The 25,950-nt window shown below is 44.9% G+C and overlaps 1 protein-coding gene across 1 annotated transcript; it reads right to left on the bottom strand.

The window, feature by feature from the left end:
• Positions 1-820: 820 nt before the first annotated feature.
• On the bottom strand, positions 821-19,461 carry LOC118572753 (NXPE family member 3-like). The gene is given in 6 exon segments (XM_036172581.1): positions 821-1,177; positions 1,179-1,354; positions 6,501-6,713; positions 9,672-9,754; positions 10,473-11,215; positions 19,405-19,461. Coding segments are annotated over 6 exon segments (1,629 nt in total).
• Positions 19,462-25,950: the final 6,489 nt, after the last annotated feature.

The raw sequence follows: 25,950 nt of genomic DNA, 5'->3' as shown, positions 1-25,950 counted from the left end.
GAATTTCTATGTTACTTCAGTGCCCTAACAGGTAGATCTTTGACATCCAGCTACTGTGAAAAACACTCTGCGCAGCTGTGAGGCACTAGAAGGCATTTTCTCCAGGGAACATGTATCGCCAAAAGCAGTGCAGCTCCATAATTGGGATTCTTTTCAGCTTTTCATTGGAGCTGACATTTAACAAACTTTCTGACAATTTTCCTCCTCCTTAATTTTTCAAAAGATGTTTATTAAGTTTTCTATGAGCATTTTTAATGTTATCAATGTTTCTCTGAAATCTTAAACACAACTCAATCTCATAAGCTTTTTCCATTTTAATTATCTCCTGGGAAGCAAGCTGTTTATTTTCTCTCAGCTTTTAGGGAGTCCTTCTCCTTATCTGTTTCCTGGAGCTTAGATCTCCAATCTCTCTTCCCAAATTTCTCCTTCTGTTTAAACTCTTTCTGCCAGCCCCATCTATCCTTCCTTCTGCCTTGCTATTGGCCAGTTCTTTATTAGACCGTCTGGTGTTTTAGACAGGCACAGTAACACAGGTTCACAGAGACAAAAGGATCAGTGACCCCTCTAGCCAACAGCCTAACTCCAGGTCCACCACATAAAACTTCTTGCCTTCAAAAAGAAAGCACTATGTAAATATGATCTCATTTTTATAAAAATAGATTTATCCATGTGGTGCATAGGGCCATGTATAAAATGGTGACCCAGGTGCTATAGTGGATAAGCCAGGGGTAGCTTCAGCTTTCCATCATTTGCTGTTCATCCTTTAGTTGGCCATACTCAGGTTCTCCATCCAAACAGCCTCAGGTCCCTTCAGGAGCACTCAGGTGGGACAGACAAAGGACAGAAATAATTCCACTTCATTGCGGACAATGAGCTTCTTTGGGTGGATGTTGTCTGGCAAATCCAAGCTGGAGGTCATTTCCCAGGCATCCACAAAGGCCACTTGGAGACCCACAAAGGCAGCTCGGAGGAACCTGTTCACCTGGAGTATGAGCCAGTCACTGCCATACACAGATTTGTAGCCAGTATTGGCCAGTTTGATAACCACCAGAGTACTGGGTTCCCGGTCCAGCAGGGATTTCACAGCTGCCCGAATCCCTGCCAGTCTTCGAGCAAAGATAGATGGATGGAAAGTGGTAAACTGGGCTCCCACACCCAGTACCACCACCGTGTAGGGGTCCCCCAGCCAGGCCATGCAGTTCTCTGGCCACAGAGTGTAGGGAGGCCACTGGGGTGCGGGGAGAGAGCAGGGGCCAGCCATGGGCCCTCCAGTGTAACACTGTCCCCCGAGAGGTGTCCACCACCATCAGGGGACCTGCCTGATATGTGACATGTAGATCAACTGGCTTCAGGGCTGTTGAAGGTGGAGAAAGAAAGTATTAACATAGGGAATCAGCAAGATGGCTCAGCCAGTAAAAGCACTTGCCACCAGCCCTGACCACTTGAGTTTGAACCTCTAAGATTCATAGAGAGAGAATCAGCTCTTACATATTGCTCTCTGATCTCCTAACATCATACACTATAGTACATGACTGTCCACACACAAACCTATAGTGCATGATTGTACACACACACACACACACACACACACACACACACACACACACACACATAACTGTAGTAAATTTTTAATAATTAACATAGGATTGTGAATCATCTTCTTGTACAAATAAAGATTCTTATTCTTCCTCCTCTTCCTCTGCTTCTCTTCTTTTTCTCCTCCTCTTCCTCCTCTTCTTCTTTTTCTTCTTCTTCTTCTTCTTCTTCTTCTTCTTCTTCTTCTCCTCCTCCTCCTCCTCCTCCTCCTCCTTCTTCTCCTCCTCATTTCTCTTCTTCCTCTTTTTCTGACACAAGATCTCATTAAGTTGTCCTGACTGGCCTGAAACTCCCTATATAGACGAGGTGTTAGAAGCCCTGGAGTGATTTACAGACTAGGGTGGGCTGCTATGTAAATACTGGTGGTTGAACCCAGGTCCTCTGGAAGAGCAGCCAGTGCTCTTAACCACTGAGCCACCTCTCCACCCACTATATATGAACATTTTTAATCATCCTTATACACATGCTCATGTCACTTCTTCCTTCTTTTCTTTTGTAGGGCTGGAGATAGAACCTCGGGCCTCCCAGGTGCCAGACAAGTCCTCTACTGCTGGGATACACTCCCCTAGCCCTTCACTGAGCCATCAAGGCAAGTGCTCCATCACTTGGGTATGGTAGGGGCATGGCTCAGGGGGAGAGCTCCCGCCTGGAGGGGCTGGAGGAAGGGTGACTCAGTGGTAGAGGACTTGCCTATAACCCCTAGTGACACACTGGAGTGTTGCTCAGTGGTAGAAACTGGCTATGCAAGTACAAAGACCCGAGTTTGAGCCCCAGAACCCTCATTTTTAAAGAATCAGACATGGTGTCTTGCAGCTGTAATTCTAGAGCTGGCAAGATACAGATAGGATTTTAGGGGCTTGATGGACAGCCAGCCTAGCCATTTGGAATGTTCTAGGCCAATGAGAGACCTTGTCTCAAAAATAAAAATGCTTTGCTAAAGGACACGGTCAACAAGACAAAGCGACAGCCTACAGAATGGGAAAAGGTCTTCACCAACCCCACATCTGACAGAGGGCTGATGTGCAGAATATATAAAGGACTCAAGGGCTGGAGAGATGGCTCAGAGGTTAAGAACATCGACTGCTCTTCCAAAGATCCTGAGTTCAATCTGTAATGAGATCTGGCCCCCTCTTCTGTGATCATAATAAATAAATAAATAAATAAATAAATAAATAAATAAATAAATATTAAAAAATATTAAAGAACTTAAGAAATTAGACATCAAAATGCCCAACAGTCCAATTAAGAAATGGGCTATAGACCTAAACAGAGAATTCTCCACAGAGGAAGCTCAAATGGCTGAAAGACATTTAAGGAATTGTTCAACCTCTCTAATTATCCAGGAAATGCAAATCAAAACAATTCTGAGATACCAGCTTACACCTGTCAGAATGGCTAAGATCAAAAACACAGAAGACAGCTTATGCTGGAGAGGATGTAGGGCAAGGGGAACTCTCCTCCACTGCTGGTGGGAGTGCAAGTTTGTACAGTCACTTTGGAAATCAATATGGCGCGTCCTTAGAAAATTGGGAATCCATCTCCCCCAAGACCCAGCTATAGCACTCTTGGGAATATACACAAGGAATGCTCAATCATACCACAAGGGCATTGCTCAGCTATGTTCATATCAGCATTGTTTGTAATAGCCAGAACCTGGAAACAACCTAGATGCCCTTCAACTGAAGAATGGATAAAGAAAATATGGTACATATACACAATGGAGCACTACTCAGCAGAGAAAAACAATGACATCATGAGGTTTGCAGGCAAATGGATGGATCTAGAAAAAATCATCCTGAGTGAGGTAACCCAGACTCAGAAAGACAAACATGGTAGTATCACTCATAGTAGGATACTAGATGTAAAACAAGATGACTAGACTGCTACACAACTCCAGGGAGGCTACCTAAAAAATAGGAGCCTAAGAAAGACACGGGGATCACCCAATGACAGAGAAATGGATGAGATCTACGTGAACAACCTGGACGACGGTGGGAGTAATGAAGGGCAAGGTTCGAGGGAAAGAGAGTTTAGGGGAGCAGGAGATCCCAGCTGGATCAAGAACAGAAAGGGCACCCAGGCAGTGGGACCCAGACCTGTCCTTAGTGCATGAGCTGGCTGTTTGGAACTTTGGGCTTACACAGAGACACTTTGCTCAGCCTGGAAAGAGGGGACTGGACCTGCCTGTACTGAATCTACCACGTTGAAATGAATCCCCAGGGGAATCTTGACCCTGGAGGAGATGGGAATGGAGGGGAGGGACTGGAGGGAAGGAGGGGGCAGGGGAGGGAGGGGAAGGACAGAGGAACCCATGGCTGATATGTAAAATTAAAACACAAATATAATAAAAAAATAAAAATAAAATTTAAAAAATGCTTTGCTAGGAAGTGCACGCACGTGTGTGTGTGTGTGTGTGTGTGTGTGTGTGTGCGCGCGTGCGCGCGCACACATGCACAAGCATACAAATATTTAAGATATAGTCTTCTGTAGCTCGTGCTAGATTCTAACCTTCTTTGTAGCTGAGAGTGGCCTTCCTGCCTCCATCTCTAGAGTGGTAGGACTACACGTGTGCACTTCCACACTCAGGCTGAAGAAGTATTTACATCCCCATTTACAGATGGGACACTGAGATCCTAGAATGTTCAGGATTTTACCATGATCACAATGATGGCAGGAGATGTGGCTCAGCGCATAGAATGCTTGCCTTGTGTGGCTAGGGCCAGTGAGATGACTCCTTAGGTAAAATTCCTGCTGTGCAAGCCTGACCAGCTGGGCTCCATTCCTGGAAGGAAGAGCTGACTTCTTATTGAGAGCTGCTGGTAGCAAAAGACCATGGGAGTATACAGTAGGTGACAACTAGTGTTCAGAAGGTCAACCAATCAGAACCAAGGGTTCTGTTAGAGGAAACTATCATACAAGGTGTTATGGAATGACTGCCTTTTGAATGAATTGGTCGTTTCTTGTTGTAAACTTCTTGTGTGATAACAGCTACGATTCTCTCCATTTACCATGCATCTCCATGTATGTGTACATGCAATGTCATGACTGCATCTCAATGTTATGGGCACACATAATTGTGGATAATCAAGAAGATGGTTTCTTATTTAACTCTACAATTTATATGAATAGAAACATACTAAAATATGCTTCATAATACGGTCTATTGTTCCATGTGGACTGTAGACGTCTCAGATCTTGTTCTTTACCCTTATCCACTGACAAGGCAAAATTGGCCGAACAAAGTGTCCTCATAGAACTTTCACAGAGTGGAATTGCAGGTGCCTAACTCATTGGATAGAAACTGTTCAGAAGAATTAACGTGAACCAGAAGTGATAGTACAGGTGTCTGGCCTTGGTATATCTTAGTCCTTCAAGAGATCAACAGCACCTATGTTGCCCTAAGCTTCCTTCAATGGCACCTTCCCCACTGTGATTAAAAAAAAGTTAACATTTTGTATTTATTTCTACACCAATTTTTAATGCTAGATTTTAGGCTCAGTAGACTAATCATGTGTATAGGTCCTGAGATTCAGGTGACTAACAGAAAAAGCTGTTGACTGTCTAACCATGTCTGGATATTACTAATCACATAAAATAGTGCACGTATTCTTTGCCTTTTCCTCAAATCACTCAAGGTTTAGTTTCTTCCCTTGTAACCCTTGTAGCTGTCCCTTTAAGAGACAGCCAGAAGTTCTTACAACCTCCAGCTGTGGGCAGCCACCAATTCAGCTCACCAGTCTTTGCCAAGTGGGACTCTTATCAGAACACTTGTCCCTGAGAGTTTACTTGGCAGTTTATATGAACAAGTTGTGAATGAATGGAGATATATATATAGATAGATAGATAGATATAGATATATAGAGATATATATACACACACACATATACACACACACATATATATATACATATACATACATACATACATATATATACACATATACATATATATACATATACATACACACACATACATATACATACACATATATACATATACATACATATATACATATACATACATACATATATATACACACATATACATATATATACATATACATACATACATACATATATATACACATATACACATATATACATATACATACACACACATACATATATACATATGCATATATATACATATACATACATATATACATATACATACATACATATATATACACATATACATATACATACGTACATACATATATATATCTCTGCTTGTGGGACCAAAGAGGGGGAGGTGGAAAGAACTAAGGAGAACAATGAGAGAACAGCAGAGGGGACAGAGAGGAGCTAAAGATGAGAACAGAAAAGAAGCTGTGTAGACAAAATTGATTTAGAAGAATAACGCAATGGACTGAAGAACTCAGCGTGCTTAGATTCATTCGATATCCTTCTGATCAATATCCTAGATGCTTGTAGCTTCTGCTCCGGACTCTAGAAATCTCCTCAGGGCAGGCATCTGCGGATAATTTGTTAACTTCTGAAAGTCTCTACACACGTTCCATGACACGTGCACAGGTTTACACACAGTTATTACACACACACAGACACACACACACTCACACACACACACACACTCACACTCCTAGCTTGGATTAGTGGTGTATGCCTTTAATTCTAGCACTCAGGAAGCTCAGGCAGGTGGATTTTGTGAGCTTGAAGCCAGCCTGATAACCATAGTGAGTTCCGGGTCAACCAGGACTACATAGTAAGACCCTGTCTCATAGAACAAAGAAAACCCCTCACTCCTTCACTCACCTGCTTTTCAGGAAGGCACAGCATCCTGCCATACCTTTCTACTGAGCATGGGAATCTCCTTCAATACAAGTGCTATCTGGGTTTTCCATCATGAGTCATACTGTCCTACCCCTTCCCCTCACAGTCACTCACAGGGCACTGTGTCTCGCAGATACTCCCACCACTGCCGAAGTGTGGAATCCCCCATCATGTAGACGACACGGCCAGCCAGGCAGTTCAGGATGCTGTCCACAGTGGGGAAAGAGCGGCTAGAACAGAACATGGAATGCCATCTGTCTTGGTGGTAGAAGCCAGAGGGTTTTGGAGACAGGTGGCCAGGGCGACATGGGGGCCTTGAGGGCAGGGCTACAGGACAGAGAAAAGCAGAACAGATTAAACAAACAAACAAACAAATGAACATTTTTAAAATATCAGGCATTCTTTATACTTTTTTGTGAATTAATTTTTTACATTTGTTTATTTGTGTGCAGGTGTGTGAATGCCACAGTACACATGTGGCAGAGAGAGGGCAGCTGTCAGTCCTTTCCTTTCACTGTGTATGTTACAGGGTCTGAACTCAGGTCATCAGCCATGGCAGCAAGCCCCTTGGCACACTGAACCATTTCAGTGATGCAGGCAGGCATTCTTCTACATACTTTATATGTAGCCTATCAACACACTCTTACAAACCCTGTGACATTCTGTTATGGTGTGTGTGTGTGTGTGTGTGTGTGTGTGTGTGTGTGTGTGTGCACTCAAGTGCACACATGAATGTTTGAAACAGTCTTATGTAGCTCATGATTGCCTTTAACTTCCTATGAGCCAAGAATGGCCTTGACTTCCTAATCCTCCTGCCTTGACCTCTAGAGTGCTGGGACCCCAGGGGTGCATCTCCACACTCATGATATAGCCCTGTTTACATCTCTACTTATGGATGGGAACACTGAGATCTTAGAATGCTAGGTGATGTACTGTGATCAAGAACAAGGATGATGGGCCAGGCATGGTAACCCATGTCTTGGGGAGGCAGAGGCAGGTGTCTATGAAGTCAAGGCCAGCCCGGTCTACATCGCAAGTTGCAGACCAGCCAAGGCTATGTAGTGAGACACTGTCTCAAAATGAACTAACAAACAAAAAGAACATAAATGACTGTAGGTGTAGCTGAGTTTTAGGATGCTTACCTAGTATGTTTGGTGCTCTGGGTTCAAGTCTCATCAGTGAATAAACCAGTTCTTTCAGCTTCTGGCCTATAACTCAGGAGGTGGAGGCAAATGGATCAGAAATTTGAGGGTGTGCCCACAAGGTGGCTCAGTGGGTAAAGGCATTTGGTGTGCAAGCCTGGAGATTTGAGTTTTATTCCCCAGGACCCACATAAAGGTGGAAGATGGGAACTGACTCCACAGAGTTTTCCTCTGACCTCACCCCTTCATTTCCCCAGAGTATTCTTGATTGGGAGCAGCAGGAAATATTAGTTAGAAGGATGGAGGGGGAGAAACAGATAGAAGACAGAGGAGAGCCTCAAAAGGGCCTGGATTCCAATCCATTGGGCCTCAACTGTCTCTGCCCTAGGGTATTTAAAGGGATGCCAAGGGGTGGAGCACAAGACCTCCCCCAGCACAGGCAAGAGCACACCAACTCAGACACCTGCTCTCGGGCCCGTGGTCCAATCATCCTCTCTATGCAGACCTGCTAGGTAGAGCCCCCTGGAAACCTAAAAATGGGCTCCCACACTCACACACACACTCATCATGGCACATGTGCACCCACATCCACATCACATATACACATGTATAATAATCATAAACAGGTAAGTAATTTTTAAAGGCCATCAAGATATCTCCATCTCCAAACTTGATGGCCTGCGTTTGATGAAGGGACCCACATGGCGGAAAGAGAAAACCCATTTCTGCAAGTTTCCCTCTGACCTCCACACCTTTGTGGTGCCATGCATGGCTACACACACACACACACACACACACACACACACACACACACACACACACACGCACACGCATTGTTGTGGGATGTCTTTCTATACGCTGTAAATATGTGTTGCTATGATTGGTTAATAAAGAAGCTGCTCTATGGTGAGTCAGGTTATAGCCAGGCAGGAAATCCAAGAGAGAGACCGGAAGAAGAACGGCAGAGGAGACACCAGACTGCCAATCCTGGGAACAACATGTAATGGGATGCAGGTAAAGCCATGGAACATGTGTTGAAATATAGATGGATAGATTTAGGTTAATTTAAGATATAAGAGCTAGCTAGCAAGAGGACCGCATAGGCCATGCAGTTTGCAAATAATATTAAGCCTCTGCATGATTATTTTAGAAGCAGCTGCGGGAATATGTGGCCAGATGGGACTGGAGAAAACTTTTGGCTACACACAATGTAAAAAATGCTGTTTTCAATTAAAAAATGTTGAAGTTAATCTCTGGCTACATAGCAGGTTAAAGGCCTACCTGTGTTAACTAAGACTCTGTTTCAAAAGAAAAGCACCAGGTGTGGGAAAGCACCTTTAATACTGGCACTTAAAAGGCAGAAGAGGGTGGATGTCTGTGAGTTCAAGGCCTACGTGCTACACACACCATGTCCCAGCTGAGCTAGGGCTGCACGGTGGGAACCTATCTAAAACAACAAAAAGTTCAATTGAACAAAAAAACCCACTCAAAACTAAGGATTGGAAGCAGTGTGAAGAGGAGATGATAATGAGCCCACACAGATCAAAGCTGTGTACTGATTCATTTTCTGCATTCAGTGCTTAGGCTCTGCTGTCTCCACAACACACCAGGAAAGGTTGAAGGAGCCAAAAGGACACAGAGTCAAGATGCAGGGTGAGCTACCAAAAAGATCCACATGACTGACTGTTCAACCTGAAATAGCTCCCTCCTGCTTGACCTCGGTCCACCACCCACCCAGTCACCCTTGGGCTGGGAGGACCCCAATTTTTCTCTCTAATCATTATCAGTTAACAAATCACTGCCAACTGAAACCAACTTTCCTACAGAAAAAAATCATAATACAACTTAAATGAAATAAAATATGATAGAGAACAATTGTGGAGAACATTCTGATCTCTGCCTGGGCTCATATACTTCTTCACAGGAGAGTGAACCCACACCTATACAACACATACAGACATACATACATACATACTTACACACACACACACACACACACACACAGATACACTATTCACACACCCATACACCACACACACACACACACACACACACACACACACACACACACCAAATCAACCCCCCCAATCCACCTCATCTGATGACCATCCCTACCACCATCTCTATATTACACCTCACTCACCCACTTTCCTCATGGTCCCAGCGGCTGCTGGTTTCACCAGGATTGGAGATATGCCTGAAGGGAGGGGCTGGTCAGTCACATTCCTGAAGAAACACTGAGTGTGAACTTTGGGGAGGTTGACCAGGGGAAAATTTGATTTTCAAGAGCATACTATGATTAACTGGTTATCTCTCTCCTCTGCCTAATCCCAGGTCACTACAATATAGTGGGCACTGACAGGGCAATTGTAATAGGAGAAATACACGCAGAAGAGAACAATCTTATCAGTTCAGTAATAGTCAAGGTAACCAAGGGGCCACGTAGTTCTCCTTTGTAATAAATGGAGCACCATAGGAAGTGAGGAATTATAATTTTCCTGGCACTAGAGTTTAGAAAGAACATTAAATTTTGTTATTGTTGTTACTCAAACAATCAGTAGGGAATGCAACAATACCCCCCCCCCATCTCAATCCCAGCCCTGATCCCCTTTTTGATGCACAAAGTAATTCATGCATTCCAGGCTGGACTTGTATTCACTATGCAACCAAGGATTTCCTTAAACTCTTGAGTTTTCTGCCTCCATTACACGGTCACCCTCAACCATACAAGGAACACAAGAGTTCTGAGTGGCAGGAATTTCTAAGTAATGATGTCAGTGGGATGGTTCAGCATGTAAAAGTGCTCTCTGCCAAACCTGACAAACTGAGTTTGATACCTGGTCCCACATGGTGGAAGGAGTGAACTGATTTCCTCAAGTTGTCTTCTGATATCCACATAGCTATGGTTAGGACTGGGACACATGCACTATTCTAGATTTCTTACCTGGCCAGCAGGTCTTCATCATGTGGTGTGGTCACGTTCAGGTAACTTCCACTCGAGTGGCCGACTAAAGCATTGCAGGGTAAAGTGGAGGGTTGAGCACAGAACCAGTCCTCCCCAGAAACCACATCCCTGTACTGGCAGGTGGGCCCTTTGGCTCCAGTTGACTGGGGGTCCACGTTGCAGATAACAGTCTCTTGAGTGCCGTTCCTGCCTCGGAAATGTCCTCTAAAGTCAACGGTGGCCCGTTTTTCTCTCCAGATTCTCTGCAGGACCCCAACTGCCTCACTGGAGTGGATCAGCCTCACTTGCACCTGAGCCCATCCAGCCCACAGCAGAGGGAAGGACAAGAGGTATGTGCCATTCTCCAGATCCTTCACCTCCCCTGGGACTCCTGCTTTCAATTCCTGGCCCAGAAGCTTTGCCCGAAACAGATCTCCACCATGAGTCTTGGGCCTACCTTGGTGATCCCTAGCCACAAGGATGGCCTCTAGGTTACTTCCCAGAGCATAGTTGGCCTGCACAGGACCCTTCAATCTGTAAGTGGAGGTTTTGGGGCTGGTAGAAGCCAAAAAGTCATCCCTGTCTCCACCAGTTGGAGGCCAATAAGGAAGGCTTGTCAGGTTGGTGAGTTCTTGAGAGATAGAGTCCCAGTCATTGGGCTCAGAGGCATATTTAGAGGCACGATGATGTTGTAGGAGCCAATGGTTGATGGTCTCAGACCAAGACATCATGAGACAGAACACCTGTGGGTAAAGAAAGAGGAATGTGCCAGTGTGTTGTATGTGCTGGATTTTCTTCCTGTAAGGAGGTATTCCATTTGGACAAGTATCACCTAGGAGTCCTACCTGCTTGTGTCATTCTATCTGTCATTCATAAGCCTGGCATTTGAGTCACCATGACCTTTCTTTGAAACAAACAACTCAGGATGGGATGATACTGTTAATAGACTATCTGGGGAGTCCCACTGGAGTGGCCATATATTACCAAAAATTTGGGGTTCTTACTGTGCTGTGGGATGACATTCTGTATGCTGTGAAGGTGTTGCTCTGATTGGTTGATAAATAAAACCTGATTGACCAGTAGCCAAGCAGGAAATATAGATGGGATAAACAGACAAGGAGAATTCTGGGGAGAGGAAGGCTGAGTCAGTAGATGCAAGTTTTCCATCCAAAGAGCAGCATGGAATGGCACACAGGCAAACCATGGAACATGTGATGACATATAGATTAACAGAAATGGGCTGAGTTTAAATGTAAGAGCTAGTCAGTGGTAGGCCTGAGCTAATGTCCAAACAGTTTTAATTAATAGAAGCCTATGAGGGATAATTTTATAAGTGGCTGCAGGGTCTGTGTGGCTGGACAGGACCAGAGAAAACTTCAACTACACATTCACCCTACATGGGGCACAAACCGACGACCATTATTGGTCATATTCAATATCTTTCTAAAAGAAGAAAGGGGGATATGATATGGAGATATAGGATATAGATCTGATAGGATAAAAGGATGGATTGTTGAACTTACTTTTAAAGAGCAACTTATTTTAAAATGTTTTACATTGGTATAAGTTTTAGTTTATTGATACAAATTTAAAGTTAATTTTGTTATTCTGTATGTATATTTCTACTCTTGTTAAGGTATTATGTTTATATAACTCATTTAGATTCCAGTGGATAATTAAAAAGGCAGATTAATAATTAGTCTTCTATGATAGTCAAACTTATAGTGATGTTACATTTTCTAGGTATACATAGATATAATTCAATTGCATAGGTTATCTTCAAACACTTCAAAGACCTACAGAATATGGCATTTAAAATGTTTTAAATTAGACTTTCTGGACAATGAGACATGTCTGCTCCTGGCAGCACCATTTACTACAGAGAGAAAGATGGGCATTGAAGACGCTACATATGGAGTTTATCTTCTTGACAATAATAGCCATTTGTGCAAGAGGCTGCTCTTGCCTGGAATGCTGATAAAATGTTGTATTGACTGGACATTCAGGACCCATAGGAAGGTGACCATTGAATTTTGCAAGGTGAGATGGTCCTTCAGGTTCCTGTTTTTTAGAGGAAATTGCCAGACATTCTACAGGACACAGAGAAAAGTGACTGAGAGACTCTAGGCCTGTGGGCTGACGATGAATCCCCTAACATTACAGGAGAACTTTGGGTGACTGTCCAGGTAGCCAGCTGTCTCTGTCATTCTAGATTTTTGGAAGTTGCCTACAATGCTCTTCCTGTCTACTTAGGTAAGATTGTATCCTTCTGAGGTCTTTGATGTAGTTGAAGACTAGTAGTTATAATTTTCCTTGGTTATGATAAAGGATAAATTAGATATAAAAACTTCAGATTCCCTAATATAGGATAGATAGAATATCTTTTTAAATTTGCCAAATACAAATAGACTAAATATTATAACTCAAAATTTTGCTTGATAACTGTTTTGTTGTATGTAATTTTACTATATTAAGGTTAAACCCTTCCTTTTTGATTTGATAGAAAAGGGGAGGTGCTTTGGGATGTTCTGTATGCTGTGAATGTGTTGCTCTAATTGGTTGATAAATAAAAAACTGATTGGCCAGTAGCTGGGTAGAAAGTATAGGCGGGATAAACAGACAAAGAGAATTCTGGGGATAGGAAGGCTAAGTCAGTAGGCACAAGTCTGCTGTCCAGGGAGCAGCATGTAATAGCACACAGGTAAAGCCACAGAACACATGATGGCATATAGATTAACAGAAATGGCTTGAGTTTAAATGTAAGAGCTACTCAGTGGAAGCCCTGAGCTAATGGCCAAACAGTTTTAATTCATATAAGCTTTTGAGTGATTATTTTATAAGCGGCTGCATGGTCTGTGTGGCTAGGCAGGACCAGAGAAAACTTCAGCTACATTACTGTGGTTCTTTTTTAATATTTATGCGTAGGATGTTTTGCTTGCATGTATATATGTGTTCCGTGTCCGTGCCTGGTACCGAAGGAGAGCAGAAGAGAACTTTGGATCACCTGCAAACAGAGTTACAAGTGGTTATAAGCTGTCATGTGGGAGGGTGCAAACCAGACCCAGAAATCTGTAAGAACAGCCAGTGCTCTTAACCACTGAACAATTTCTCTAGCTTCAAATTGAAATGGCCAGAGTGTGTTTCCATCTTAGACACAGGAACTATTCCATTGTAAATATTGACCTAGGTCAGAGTCCAGGAAATCTTCCAGCCAAGTTTGACTAATCAGCAAAAAAGTTTTATGAGGCAGAAAGACCCAAAAGTTACAGGATATGGCTGTTACTGACCATACAGGACTAAAAAGTCCACCATGGGTGGAGCTTTAATATCCCCCATCTAGCCCTGTCCAATCAACATGCACACCATGTAACTGCTTCCCGATTGCCCAATTAGAACAGATATATTAGAATTCCCAAAGTCTCCTGTAAGAGGGCCTAGGTGCCATTGTCCAGGGTCATCATCACCATTTTGGGGGGATGATTGACCTCTGCCTGCTGGCTTTTCCTGCAGAATAAATGTACTTTGTATTTGCATATTATTTGCGTCTGGGGTTGTCCTTCAGTGATTCTCAGACCCTTATAAAATGCCTCAGGTTTTTTTTTCTTTTTAAACTCTGTGTGTGTGTGTGTGTGTGTGTGTGTGTGTGTGTCTGTCTGTCTGTCTGTCTGTGTCTGTGTCTGTGTGTGTCTGTGTGTGTGTGTGTGTGTGTGTGTGTGTGTGTGTGTGTAAACATGTGAACTCACTCATGCACTTGCACACTATGGCCTGCATGCCATGGTCATAGGACAATTTGTAAGGTCATTTCTCTCCTTCCACCATTTCTGGGGTATCAAATTCAGGCCATCAGGTTCAGTAACTAGCCCCCTTACACCTGCTGAGCCATCTTGCTGATCCCAGTGTTGACATTATCTGACATGCTGGGGAACAGTAGCGCTGATGCTTACAGACTCTGTCGACCCAAGAACTTAAAAATCTAAACTGGCAGTGGAGAGAGAGAACCAAGAGAATCTCATTGTGTACACGGGTAGATCACAAGGCTTGAAGGTAGGTAGGACTAAGAAAATGGGGTTAAGGAGGGTCAGGAAATGCATTGTGTGAGAGTTTACCTAAATAGTAGGTTCATGGATATGGAAAGTACATACTACCAGTATATAAATGCTACTCAAATTGACCTGTACATTACATACACTGAGGATCAAAATCCTAACCCCTTGAATGTGTGTTTGTAAATTATAAGCTGATTATGACATTTATAAGCATGATATAAGAACAGATATAGCATGTTTGTTGTCCCTGCACCTGGCAGGCCTGGGCAGGAGATCAGTAGTTTCAGGTCATTCTTGGCTAAAGGGCAGCCTTTGTGGAGGTGTGGAGGAAGGCCTGGGTGAATGTGAATGAAGTCCTGAGTGGATGTGTGCTGTTGACATGGGCACAGCCATGTCAAGGACCCCAGTGTCTCAGACCCATGGGTATTTGGTAAAGCCTTTCCCATGCAAAGCCTTCCCTCCTGGTCTGAGTGTAAATGTCGATAGTGTGTCCTCTGAGATGTTTACTGCCTGAAAACTGCTCCTTTACAGGCACGGCCTCTACCAAAATTAGCCAAACCTGCTTCCTTGTTGAGCAATATACTATAAACCCACCCCCTTGCTCTGCTGTGTGCAACAACTCGGCCTCCTTTTTCAGCAGTATGTAATAAGTTTGGTGATCTCTCTCCCTGACGCAGCTTCACCATCAGAGCCCAATCGATTGGATCTCAGCTCTTCTGTGTGTCCATGTGTTTATCGTTTATCCATTCCCTCCCCATCTAGTCATGTTAGTCCCCGAGGCTGTGTATGGATAGATATGAAAATCCAGGGGCAACTGGAGACTGTCACAAACAAAAACAAGCAAACAAAAAACATGAGATAGGGCCAGCAAGGTGGCTCAGTGGGTCAAACTGTCTTCTGTGTAAACCTGATGATCTGAGTTCCATAATCCATGGTGGAAGGAGAGAATTACCTCCCAAGTCCTTCCTGTATGTTCTCCCTACAATTCATATACCATCTCCCACAACACCATCCCCCACCACAAACCATCATCTCCCCACCCAACATCATTCCTCACCATCATTCCCCTAACATACACCATCCCCTTCACACACCATCTTGTAGGTGGAGTTTTTTACATTGAGTCCCTGATCTGCTCTGTTCAGCCAGCCACTTCCCAAATAACCAGTCAGAGACTTACTAATAATTATAACTGATTGGTGGATAGCTCCGGCTTATCACTGACTATAACTCTTACAACTTAAATTAACTCATTTATATTAACTGTTTGCTGCCCAGAGGCTTGTGGTTTTGCCACTCCTGGGTGTCTTACTTCCTTTTTATCCATCTATCTACTCCTCTGACTCCACCCTTCTTCTTCCCAGCATTCTCTCTGCCCTGAAAAATCCTGCCTAGCCATCAGCCAATCAGCTTTTTATTAGCAATGAGAGCAATACATATTTATAGTGTGCAAAGATTGTATCACAACACCCCTTTCCCCCAACATTACTATCCCACATCATCCCACACACACCATCGTCACACACACTATCTCCCAATACACCATCCCCCCATCATCCCCACACACCTTTGCCCACACACTATCCCCCACATAACATCCCCTATACACCATCCCCCACACACCATCCTCACACACACTATCCCTCACCACAGCATACTTCCCCATCCATCTCCCCCCACACCATCCTACAAACACACACACACACACACACACACACACACACACACACACACACAAAATTCCCCCCACACGGTACCCCCACATATACTATCCCATATACCACCACACCATCCTTCCCACACTATCTGCTCCCCAACATCATTCCCCACAGACCAATCATCTCATACATACACACCATTCCCCCACATCCCGCACCATCCCCCACACATGCACAAAACAATAGTAAATTTGTGAGAGTGAGTGTATGTAGGTGTGAGAGTGAATGTATGTGGGTGTGAGAGTGAGTGTATGTGTGTGTGAGAGTAATTGTATGTGTGTGTGAGAGTGAGTGTATGTGTGTGAGTGTGTGAATGTATGTGTGTCCTAACTTGTTTTGTCGTAGGAATCAAGCAGAGTAGCTATATCTGGGGTACACATTAGAACAGAGTAGTGGTTTTCTAGAAGTACCTTGAAGAATGTTGACATACTGGTGGCCATGTCAGAGGAGCAGCAGGTGGCAATTGACTTCAGAGGATCAGCCCATGAGGAAGCAAAGCTCTGATGGGTGAACCTCAGCGAGGCAGGTTCTGGAGAGCTTTGGCTCCAGAATGTGTCTTGCTACTACTGTGTCTTTACATGTTTGCCCCTGACATTTTTGTCTGGCATCTGGCATAATGTGTATGGGTGTGAGGATATTCCCATGCCTTTAATGTGGTATGGTTATCTCATGGAAATATCCCATTGTACTGGGCATTTTTATCTGTGATTATGAAGATGATTTCCTCCTATGCTGTACTGTTTAAGTGAAGCAATAATTTTATACAATAATAGCATTAGTTTAAATAGGATTTTGATGATTGAGGATCTTTAATAAATATAGTGAGGGATTATTATAGAGGTTAGCTTAGTGGGAAAATTAATATGCCATGATGAAAGAAGGTACCACCATGTGGCAGAGGGTAGATGAGAAATATGGTTTAATTTAAGTTGTAAGAGCTAGTTACTAACAAGCCTAAGTATTAGCCCAGCACTTATATCAATAATAAATGTCTGTGTGGTTATTTGGGAGTGGGCTGGTGGGACAGAGCTGACAGTGGTCCTGACCAAAAAAAAAAAAAAATCTTTCTACACAGTCAGCCCATCAGAGGCTGGACCTTCTGCTGCCACACAGGCTTATAAAATCCACATTGGAGTGACCTCTTTTCTCAATTGACTCAAATAACACAGAAGCCCCTGACAGTTTCATTAAGGTGAATTACAAGAGCCTAGGCAACTTCCCAGAGGCTACACCACCTGAGGGAAATCTCCCTCTTCCCACAGCATACATTAACAGCCTGTAGATCCCGGGAGAGGAAAGCCCTTCTGAGCCACTCTCCAGTAATTACTGTTACGTTTGTTCCATCCCCCTTTGGTTGTTTTTGAGGCAGATCAGATCACAGTAATTGGCCTGGCTTGTTCCATAGGTCAGTCTTCAACTCATAATTCTCCTTTCTCTGCCTCCCAAAGGCTGGCACTCCATGTGGTGAGCCACCATCTCTGAATTTCCTGGGTTACAGTCATGTATGTATATGTCTTTGGTCTCCTTGGACATTTGATGTATGTTACAGCCTAACTCCTTTCGGTATGTGTGAATGTTGACGGGAGGGCACACAGCACAAAGGTGCTGTGGAAATGGAGTCAGAAATCAATGTCTTTGTGAAGAAGGAATTTACTTTTTCTTAACCTCTTCCACTCTTGCATTGATCTCAGAATAATGTCTGATTTGTCAAATTGTATTTCAAATCATTCCTTTTCTAGGGAAGGTGAGAAACTACATTTCCAGGCCAAAAAAAAGCCTTGCTGCTTAAATATCAACATCGCCCTGTGGGTTAAAATTCCAGTTTTGACCTATGAACAAACAGGACAAGCTTCCTCTTGAACAGTGTTGGCTTTTCCTAGTACACAACTTTGAAGATGAAACACAGACTCATCCTAAACCCTTTTTCCTCAGGAAGGGATTAAATTTATTTATTTTCTGTGTCAGTTTTCATACATGTATACAATGCATTTTGATAAAATTCACCCCCATGGGGTGGTGGCACATGCCTTTAATCCCAGCACTTGGGAGGCAGAAGCAGGCAGATATATCTCTGTGAGTTCGAGGCCAGTCTGGGCTACCTAGTGAGTTCTAGGAAAGGTGCAAAGCTACACAGGGAAACTCTGTCTCAAAAAACCAAAACAACAACAAAAAAATCACCTCTATTATTATCTATCACCCTCTCACTCTCACTGGTCTCTTTACCCACCCCAGTCCTCGAGTGTGTGAGTGTGGGGTTGACGAGAGAGAGAGAGAGAGAGAGAGAGAGAGAGAGAGAGAGAGAGAGAGGAGAATGTGTGAATGCATGTGTGTGTGTGTGTATGTGTGTGTGTGTGTGTACACAAGACTTTTTCTATTTCCTGACTTTATTTTGCTCAAGGCTAAAAGCAGAACCAGACACTAAAAGACTTCTTTCTCTTAAACTGGGACAGAGAGAACACCATCTTCTAACGTTGAGAGATCTGAGAACTTGAATTGCTGATGTGGAACACAGCCATCACTGTCTTCATCAGAGCATGACAGGCAAGAGCGTCTCCACAAGGCCCAGTCTGTAGACTTTTGCTTGTGGAACGAGGGTTTGGGAGGGTATTAGACCCTCACCTGGAATTCAGCTGCCCCCCCACCCCGAACCTTTTCCAGTTATCTGCAATTCTGCTCCATCCTCTTGTGGTGTCTGGAGGTGCTGGAGCATAGAGAAGGTGAAGGCAAGTAGCTGGGATAACTCCATTTATGTAGCTTTAGTTGTCTGGAGAGCCCATTTGTTGATATGGTTGTTTTGAGGATAATTTATGCTCCTTACATAAGCCCAATAAACCCACTTATTCTGCAAGCAAGACTTGGTAGAATTGTTCTTTTGTCTGCTGGTGGTGCCTTATGTAGGGCAATCAAACATTTGCTCATTTCTTCCCAGCAAAAGTCCACATACTTGCTTATTTTGATTTCCTGATGGACTCCAATATGCAACCTGCTCACACCCCTTCTTAGAATGATGTTCTCCCCTGCAGTTGATGCCCCCATATACTTCTCAGGGATGGAAAGAGGGAGAATGAGAGCTTCCCTCAGTCCACTCTCCAACATTAAGGCATTTAACCAATCCAAATATAGGGAGAAGCAGCAATGAAGCCAACAAGAGGCAAGAGAAGTACTTACCAAAACCAGAAAGACTAACCCCACAGTCAGAATCTTGTAGCTCTTGTATTGCCCCATGAATTAATCCACACAGCCTAGACTCCTGTGGAACTATAAATACAAATGCAGCTCTCTTTCCAGGCATCATGAGTTTGAGAGCTCTCCCACCATAAAAGAGCTGATTCACTGTGTAGACTTCTGATTTCCGTGAACCCTGTCCCGTGACGTATGTATTTGATATCAGATAGAGGGATGTGGTAATAGCTGCAGGGATATGGAAATAGCCCCAGCCATTGGTGGGAAGGTCCATTTGGCTGGACGACATAGGTGCCGAGGCAGAATTCATGTGGAAAAACAGGATTTTTATTCACATATGCACTTCTGTGTGGGAAGATTCCTGGCTTCTCATGAGCCAATGGGACTGTGTGCCCAGTGGAGTGTTTGTCTGGGAGCACAAAGGTCCTTGGGCGCCAGCTTCCCTGTGGCTCTTTACTGCCAGGTGTGGCAGAGCACAGTTGTGTATGAGATGCAACACCCCTATTCTGTGGAGTGGAGCTGGTGGGACGTGTGGGGACCTCCTCTGCCACTTGAGCTATGGCTCGGCTGCCCTGGAGCTTAGTTTCTGTTTGTTTCCTCATTTGTTGACTGTTTCCCCTCACAGATCGGTTAACCATGATCATGTCCTCTATGCAACCACCAGCCAGGTCCTTAGAGAGCAGCTCCCTAAAGAGATGAAACCCTTTCTTCCCCCCATGAAGTCGGTTATGGTGGTAGCTGCTGAAAAGAAGGTGGAGCCAAAGAAAGGAGGCAAGCCTTCTGTGCCCTTGTACCCTGTCCTTCCGGCTCCAAGTGACCTGGAGAAAGAATTCTTCTCATCCCCAATTCCCTACCCTAAGTCAGCTCAGGACGGAGGGGTTGCAGGATGGGTGGAGGCACAGGGGGAGGTTGGAGGGGCAATGGTAGGGAAAGAGGAGGGATTAAGGTGCCTTCCACACAGGCCTGCTAGGACTTGGAGGGAGGAGCCACTGGCAGAAGCTGTCTCCATGGCTTTCCCACTACATGCTGTGCAACCACCAGATGCCGATGGCAGGCAGCGGCTGGTCCATTGGCCTTTCCCCACTAGCAACTTATATGATTAGAAGACGCAGAACCCTAAGTTTTCTGAGAAGCCTGCAAGGCTCATTGACCTGTGCTTTTTATTCACTGGCTGACATGGGATGACTGTTACTGAGGAGGGGGGATGGATTCTGGAAGAGGCCAGAAAATTGGTTCTGGACCCAGATAGCAGGCCAATTACCAATGCAGATCTCATAAATGCTAGCTTTCCCCTGCTGGGATCCAACTGGGAATTCAACACAGAGGAAGGTAGGGAGAGTTTAAAAGTCTACAACCACACTCTAATAAGGGGTTTCTGGGCTGCTGTAAGGTGGCCCACAAATTTGTCCAAAGTAAGTCAGGTCCATCAGGCAACCAAGGAAACACCAGGATCCTTCTTGGAGAGATTGATAGAAGTTTATAAGACTTATACGCCCTTGGATCTTGAATTATCAGAGAATAGATCTACAGTGAGTATGGCTTTTGTCAACCAGTCAGCACTGGACATTGGCTGTAAGTTACAAAGACTAGAAGATTTTGAAGGTAAGAGGTTGGCTAAACTCATTTCAGATGCAGAAAAACTATTTAATAATAGAGAGACCCTGGAAGAAAGACAGACCAGAGGGCTAACAAAGGCTTTAGATAAGTAGACACAAGGACTCACCAAGGTCCTCTTGGCTGCATCAGGCAAAGAGACAGGCAAGCAGATTGGCTTTTGGAAACACAAAACAAGGAGGGAAGGACCGACAGACAAGGCCAGGCAATAGGCCCAGCTTACAAAGAGACCAGTGTGCCTACTGTGAGAAATTGGGTCACTGGAAAACAAATGCCCTGGATGGTAGTGCTCAAAATCAGAGCCACAGCTAGGCAGTGGTGCAAGCCTTTAGTCCCAGCACTTGGGAGGCAGAGCCAGGAGGATCTCTGTGAGTTCAAGGCCAGCCTGGTCTACAAAGCGAGATCCAGGACAGCCAGGGCTACACAGAGAAACCCTGTCTCAAAAAAAAACAAAAACAAAAACAAAAACAAACAAACAAAAAAAACAAAACAAAATAAAACAAATCAGAGCCACTAGAATACTAGAACTGGAAGAAATAAGCAATTGAAGGGGATGGGGCTCAGAGCCCCCACTTCATGCCCCCTAGCCTTGGGTAACCCTAAAGGTGGAGGGGAAACCCATAGATTTTCTGGTAGAAAGTGCAGAGCACAGCACTCCATCCTCAAACAGCCCTTGGCCCAAATGTCCCAAAAGCAATCCTGGGCACAAGGGGCACAGAGACGAACCGTACTCGTGGACTACCTGTAAATAAACTGCAAAAACTCTGGGTTTGGTGTCCCAGGTTTTAGCACCAAAATGTTAATAAATTGATGGCTGAAACTGCAAGGAGACAGTTCAGCCCTAGAGGGCGAGGTATCCCAGACACCTCAAGCTACTCAGAACAAGAGCTCTGCCCTGAAGGTGTCCTGGACACCTGGAGCTGTTTAGCACAGCTCTGATGGCTGGGACTGCAAAGAAACAGCCCAATCTTGGAAAAGAAATTTTTCTGACTTCTCGGAGAGTCGGGCCTGGAACTGCTTCATCAAGGAAGGGTATCCTGACTCTTCAGGAAAGTCAGGATATTTCTGGTGTGATGGGGGATGGTCTCCCTGCAAGACACAGCAATCCTGCTCTTCTCCTGGAGAGCCACAATCTCCGGCTCAGTGTTACCAGCTCTCTCTTGCTCAGTCCACTATGGGACGTCCCAGCAAGGTTCTTCTGTTCAGTTCCCCCTTGCTCAGTCCACTATGGGACATCCCAGCAAGGTTCTTCTGTGCACCAGTGAATGAAGGTCTTCACCCAAAACTCTTTTGAAAAAGAGGTTTATTTGGGAAGGAGAAGTCCAGGAGAGTAGCTGCTTCTACCAGGGTGGAGAGAACAGCTCACAACTGACTGGGCAGGGTGGTTTATATAAGATGTCTAGGGGGCAGAGTCAACTGTGATTGGTTGGTTTATTTTCTGCCCAGGAATTGGCCAGTTTTGTAGGCTAGGGACAGAAATGGCCCTGATTTCACAGCCAAACTGTGTTTCTTTCACTGGCCTTTCTTTGCTTTTTGACACCTCTTAGGCCAGGGCACATTTCTTTCATTGACTCTGATTCTAGGGGACAAGAGTATTATTTTGGTACGAGTTTCAGAGTCAGGGCATATTGCCTGGGTTCTGGGTTTGGGGATAAAGTGTTGATTTCTCTGGCTCAGGTCCCAAACACAGGCTGTGGTTTTTTCCCTGGTCCTGGGCCCTAGGGCCAGGATTCTGCTGTCCTGCTCTGTGATTGGTTGGTTTCACAAGTCAGTTGGACAGGGGCAGAGATGGCTCTGATCTGAGCTAAACTGTGTTTCTCTCACTGGCCTTTCTTGGCTTTTTGACAGTACCTCTAAGACCAGGGCACATTTCATTCACTGACTCTGATTCTAGGGGCCAAGAGTGTTTCTTTGGTACTGGTTTCAGAGTCAGGGCACGTTTCCTTGGTTCATTTCTCTGGCCCAGATCCCAAACACAGGCTGCGTTTCTTTCCCTGGTCCTGGGCCCTAGGGCCAGGATTCTGCTGTCCTGCTCTGTGATTGCTTGGCTTCACAAGTCCAGGGTCAGGGTGAATTTCTTTAGCCAGCTCCTTTTCCCTACACTACCCAAAGATCATTAGAAACAGGAAAGGGCTGGGCATCCCACTCTTTCATGGTCGTCCCTGAAAGCCCATACCCACTATTGGGAAGAGACTTCTTAATCAAGGTGAAGGCCCACATCCATTTCGACTGGACAGGAATATCAATGGCTGATGAAAGGGGAGGCACTGCCAGGCCTCACCATGTCACTTGTGGATGTATATAAGTTGTTTATCAGCCCCCTTCCCAAATAAAAATACAGTAAAGACCTACTACAAAAATGGCTCAACAAAGTTCCCCCAGGCGTGGGTAGAGATTGAGGGATCTGGGCTGGCAACACACAGGGCCCCCATACTACCACAGCTGAAAGCTGATACAATGCCAACATGCATCAGATAATATCCAATGCCTAGAGAGACCAAATTGGGGATTACCCCTCACATCAGAGACCGGGATATCTTGCCAGTCAGCCTAGAATAGGCTTCTTAAAAAGCCAAGCTCTAATGACTACTGACCATTGGAAGAGCTCAGAAAGGCTAGCAAAGGGATTGAAGACAATCACCCACAATACCTAACCTTTTCATACTTCTTAGTACCTTTCCCCAGAAAGGACTGTGTTAGATCTCAACAATGCCTTCTTCAGCCTGCCACCAGCCCCAGCCAGTCAACCCTGTTCACCTTCAAATGGATGGACCCAGACGATGGATTCAATGGACCACTGACTTGGATACAACTACCCCAGGGGTTCAAAACTCTCCCACCATCTTTGATGAAGCCCTTCACGGGGACGTGGGTGAGTGCTGACAGACCCACCATAGTATCAGCCTATTACACTACAGGGATGATCTCCTAATTGTGGCTGACACCTTGGAAACCTGCAACACTGACACCAAGGAGCTGCTCAAAGCTCTGGAAGACCCTAGGTATTGTGTGTCAGCAAAGTCTGCCAGACTGAGGTAACTTACCTGGGACACACACTCGAGAGAGGGAAGAGATGGCTGTCAACAGCAAGAAAAGACATCATCCTGAGGATCCCCATGCCCAGCAACCATTGAGAGATGAGAGAATTCCTGGGGTCTGCTGGTTTCTGTAGACTCTGGATCCAAGGACTTGCCGAGTGGACATGGCCCCTATATAGGGCCGTGAGGGGAGGGAAGGCTGCCCTCGACTGGACTCCACAGGTGGAAAAAGCCTTTGATGAAATCAAGGCGGCTCTATGAAGCGCCCCCTCCTAGCATTACCAGATGTCACCAGTTCTTCCACCTATATGTGGATGAGAAAAAGGAAGTTGCCAAGAGGGTAACTGATGCAAGCCCTTGGCCCAAGGAAGAGGCTGGTGTCCTACTTGTCAAGAATCCCAGACCCAGTGGTCACTGGATGCCCCCCTTGCCTCCACAGAACAGCAGCAAGAGCCCTGCTAGTTAAAGACTCAGACAAACTAACCTTGAGACAAAACCTGAAAGTGACAACCCCCCCATGCTTTGATGGGGTTCTTAAACACCCTCCTGATAGACGATGGCTAACTAACACTCGGCTGACCCATTATCAAGCTCTGCTCTTAAACCCACCCAGAATCCAGTCCACCAGCAACAGTGCCTTCAATCACGCCATCCTGCGTCTAGATATGGACCTGGACCAACCTCTCCACAACTATGTACACATCCTGAGTCATCTATCTCCACGGGATCAGACCAGACTTCAAGGACATCCCTCTGATGAGGGCTGAGGGGACATGGTCTAATGATGGCAGTAGTTTCATCAAGGATGGTACCAGGTATGCAGGGGCAGCAGTCATCACTGAGGACAGTCATATGGGCAGAGGTCCTGCCTCCTGGGACATCAGTTCAGAGGGGGGCACTGATAGCTCTGACTAAGGCACTGCAGCTGGGGAAGGATAAGAGACTTAATCTCTACACCAACAGCCAACACACATTTTTCACAGTACGTGTCCATGGCGCCATCTAGAGGGAAAGTTGGTTATTAACTGCAGAAGGAAAGACTATTAAAAATAAATGGGAGATTTTAGATCTCCTGTGGACCACATGGCTGCCCAGAGAAACAGCTGTTATGCACTGTCTAGGACACCAGGAAGGAGAGGACCTCATCTCAAAGAAAAACAACCAGGCAGATATGGCAGCAAAGGATACTGGTTTCCAGAAGATGACCATCCTGTTGGTCACACAGCCAAAGATGATAACACCCATGCTGCTGGAAGTCCCAACTTACCTGACCAAGAGCTTCAGAGAATCCACACATGTACAAATCCTTACAATGAAAAAGGATGGTTCAAGACCTCAGGAGAAAGGGTCATTCTCCCATCAGACTTTGTCACTCAACTAGTCCGGCAAATACATCAAAGTACCCATTTGCGGGAGAAGAAAATACAAAGACCTCCTGAGGAGAACACACCTTAAGATTTTTGAACTTAAATCTAAGACAGCAGAGGCCATAAGCCGAGGCCCCACATACCGTCTCATGAATGCAGAGAGAGGACTCACAGGAAAGGACACCAGGAAAGAGGACCCTGACCAGGAGCCAGCTGGGAAAGTGGCTTCACTGAGGTAAGAGCAGCCCTATGTGGCTATAAGTACTTATTAGTCTTTATGGGCACTTTTCCAGGATGGACTGAAGCCTTTCCAAGCAAACATGAGATGGCTGCAATAGAAGTCCAGAAGTTTCTAGAAGAGATTATCCCAAGGTATGGCTCTTAGCCTCAGACCACGGTCCTGTGCTCATTTCTCAAGTAACACAGAAAGTAGTCAACGTAATGGGGACTAATTGGAACTAATTGGAAACTTCATTGTGCATACCATCCCCAGAGTAGAAAAGCAAGATAGA

The sequence above is a fragment of the Onychomys torridus genome, chromosome 22, assembly GCF_903995425.1.
Source record: "Onychomys torridus chromosome 22, mOncTor1.1, whole genome shotgun sequence".
In the NCBI taxonomy this organism is placed as follows: domain Eukaryota; kingdom Metazoa; phylum Chordata; class Mammalia; order Rodentia; family Cricetidae; genus Onychomys; species Onychomys torridus.
The sequence above is the reverse complement of the archived record's forward strand: the minus strand, read 5'-3'. Positions and strand labels throughout refer to the sequence as shown.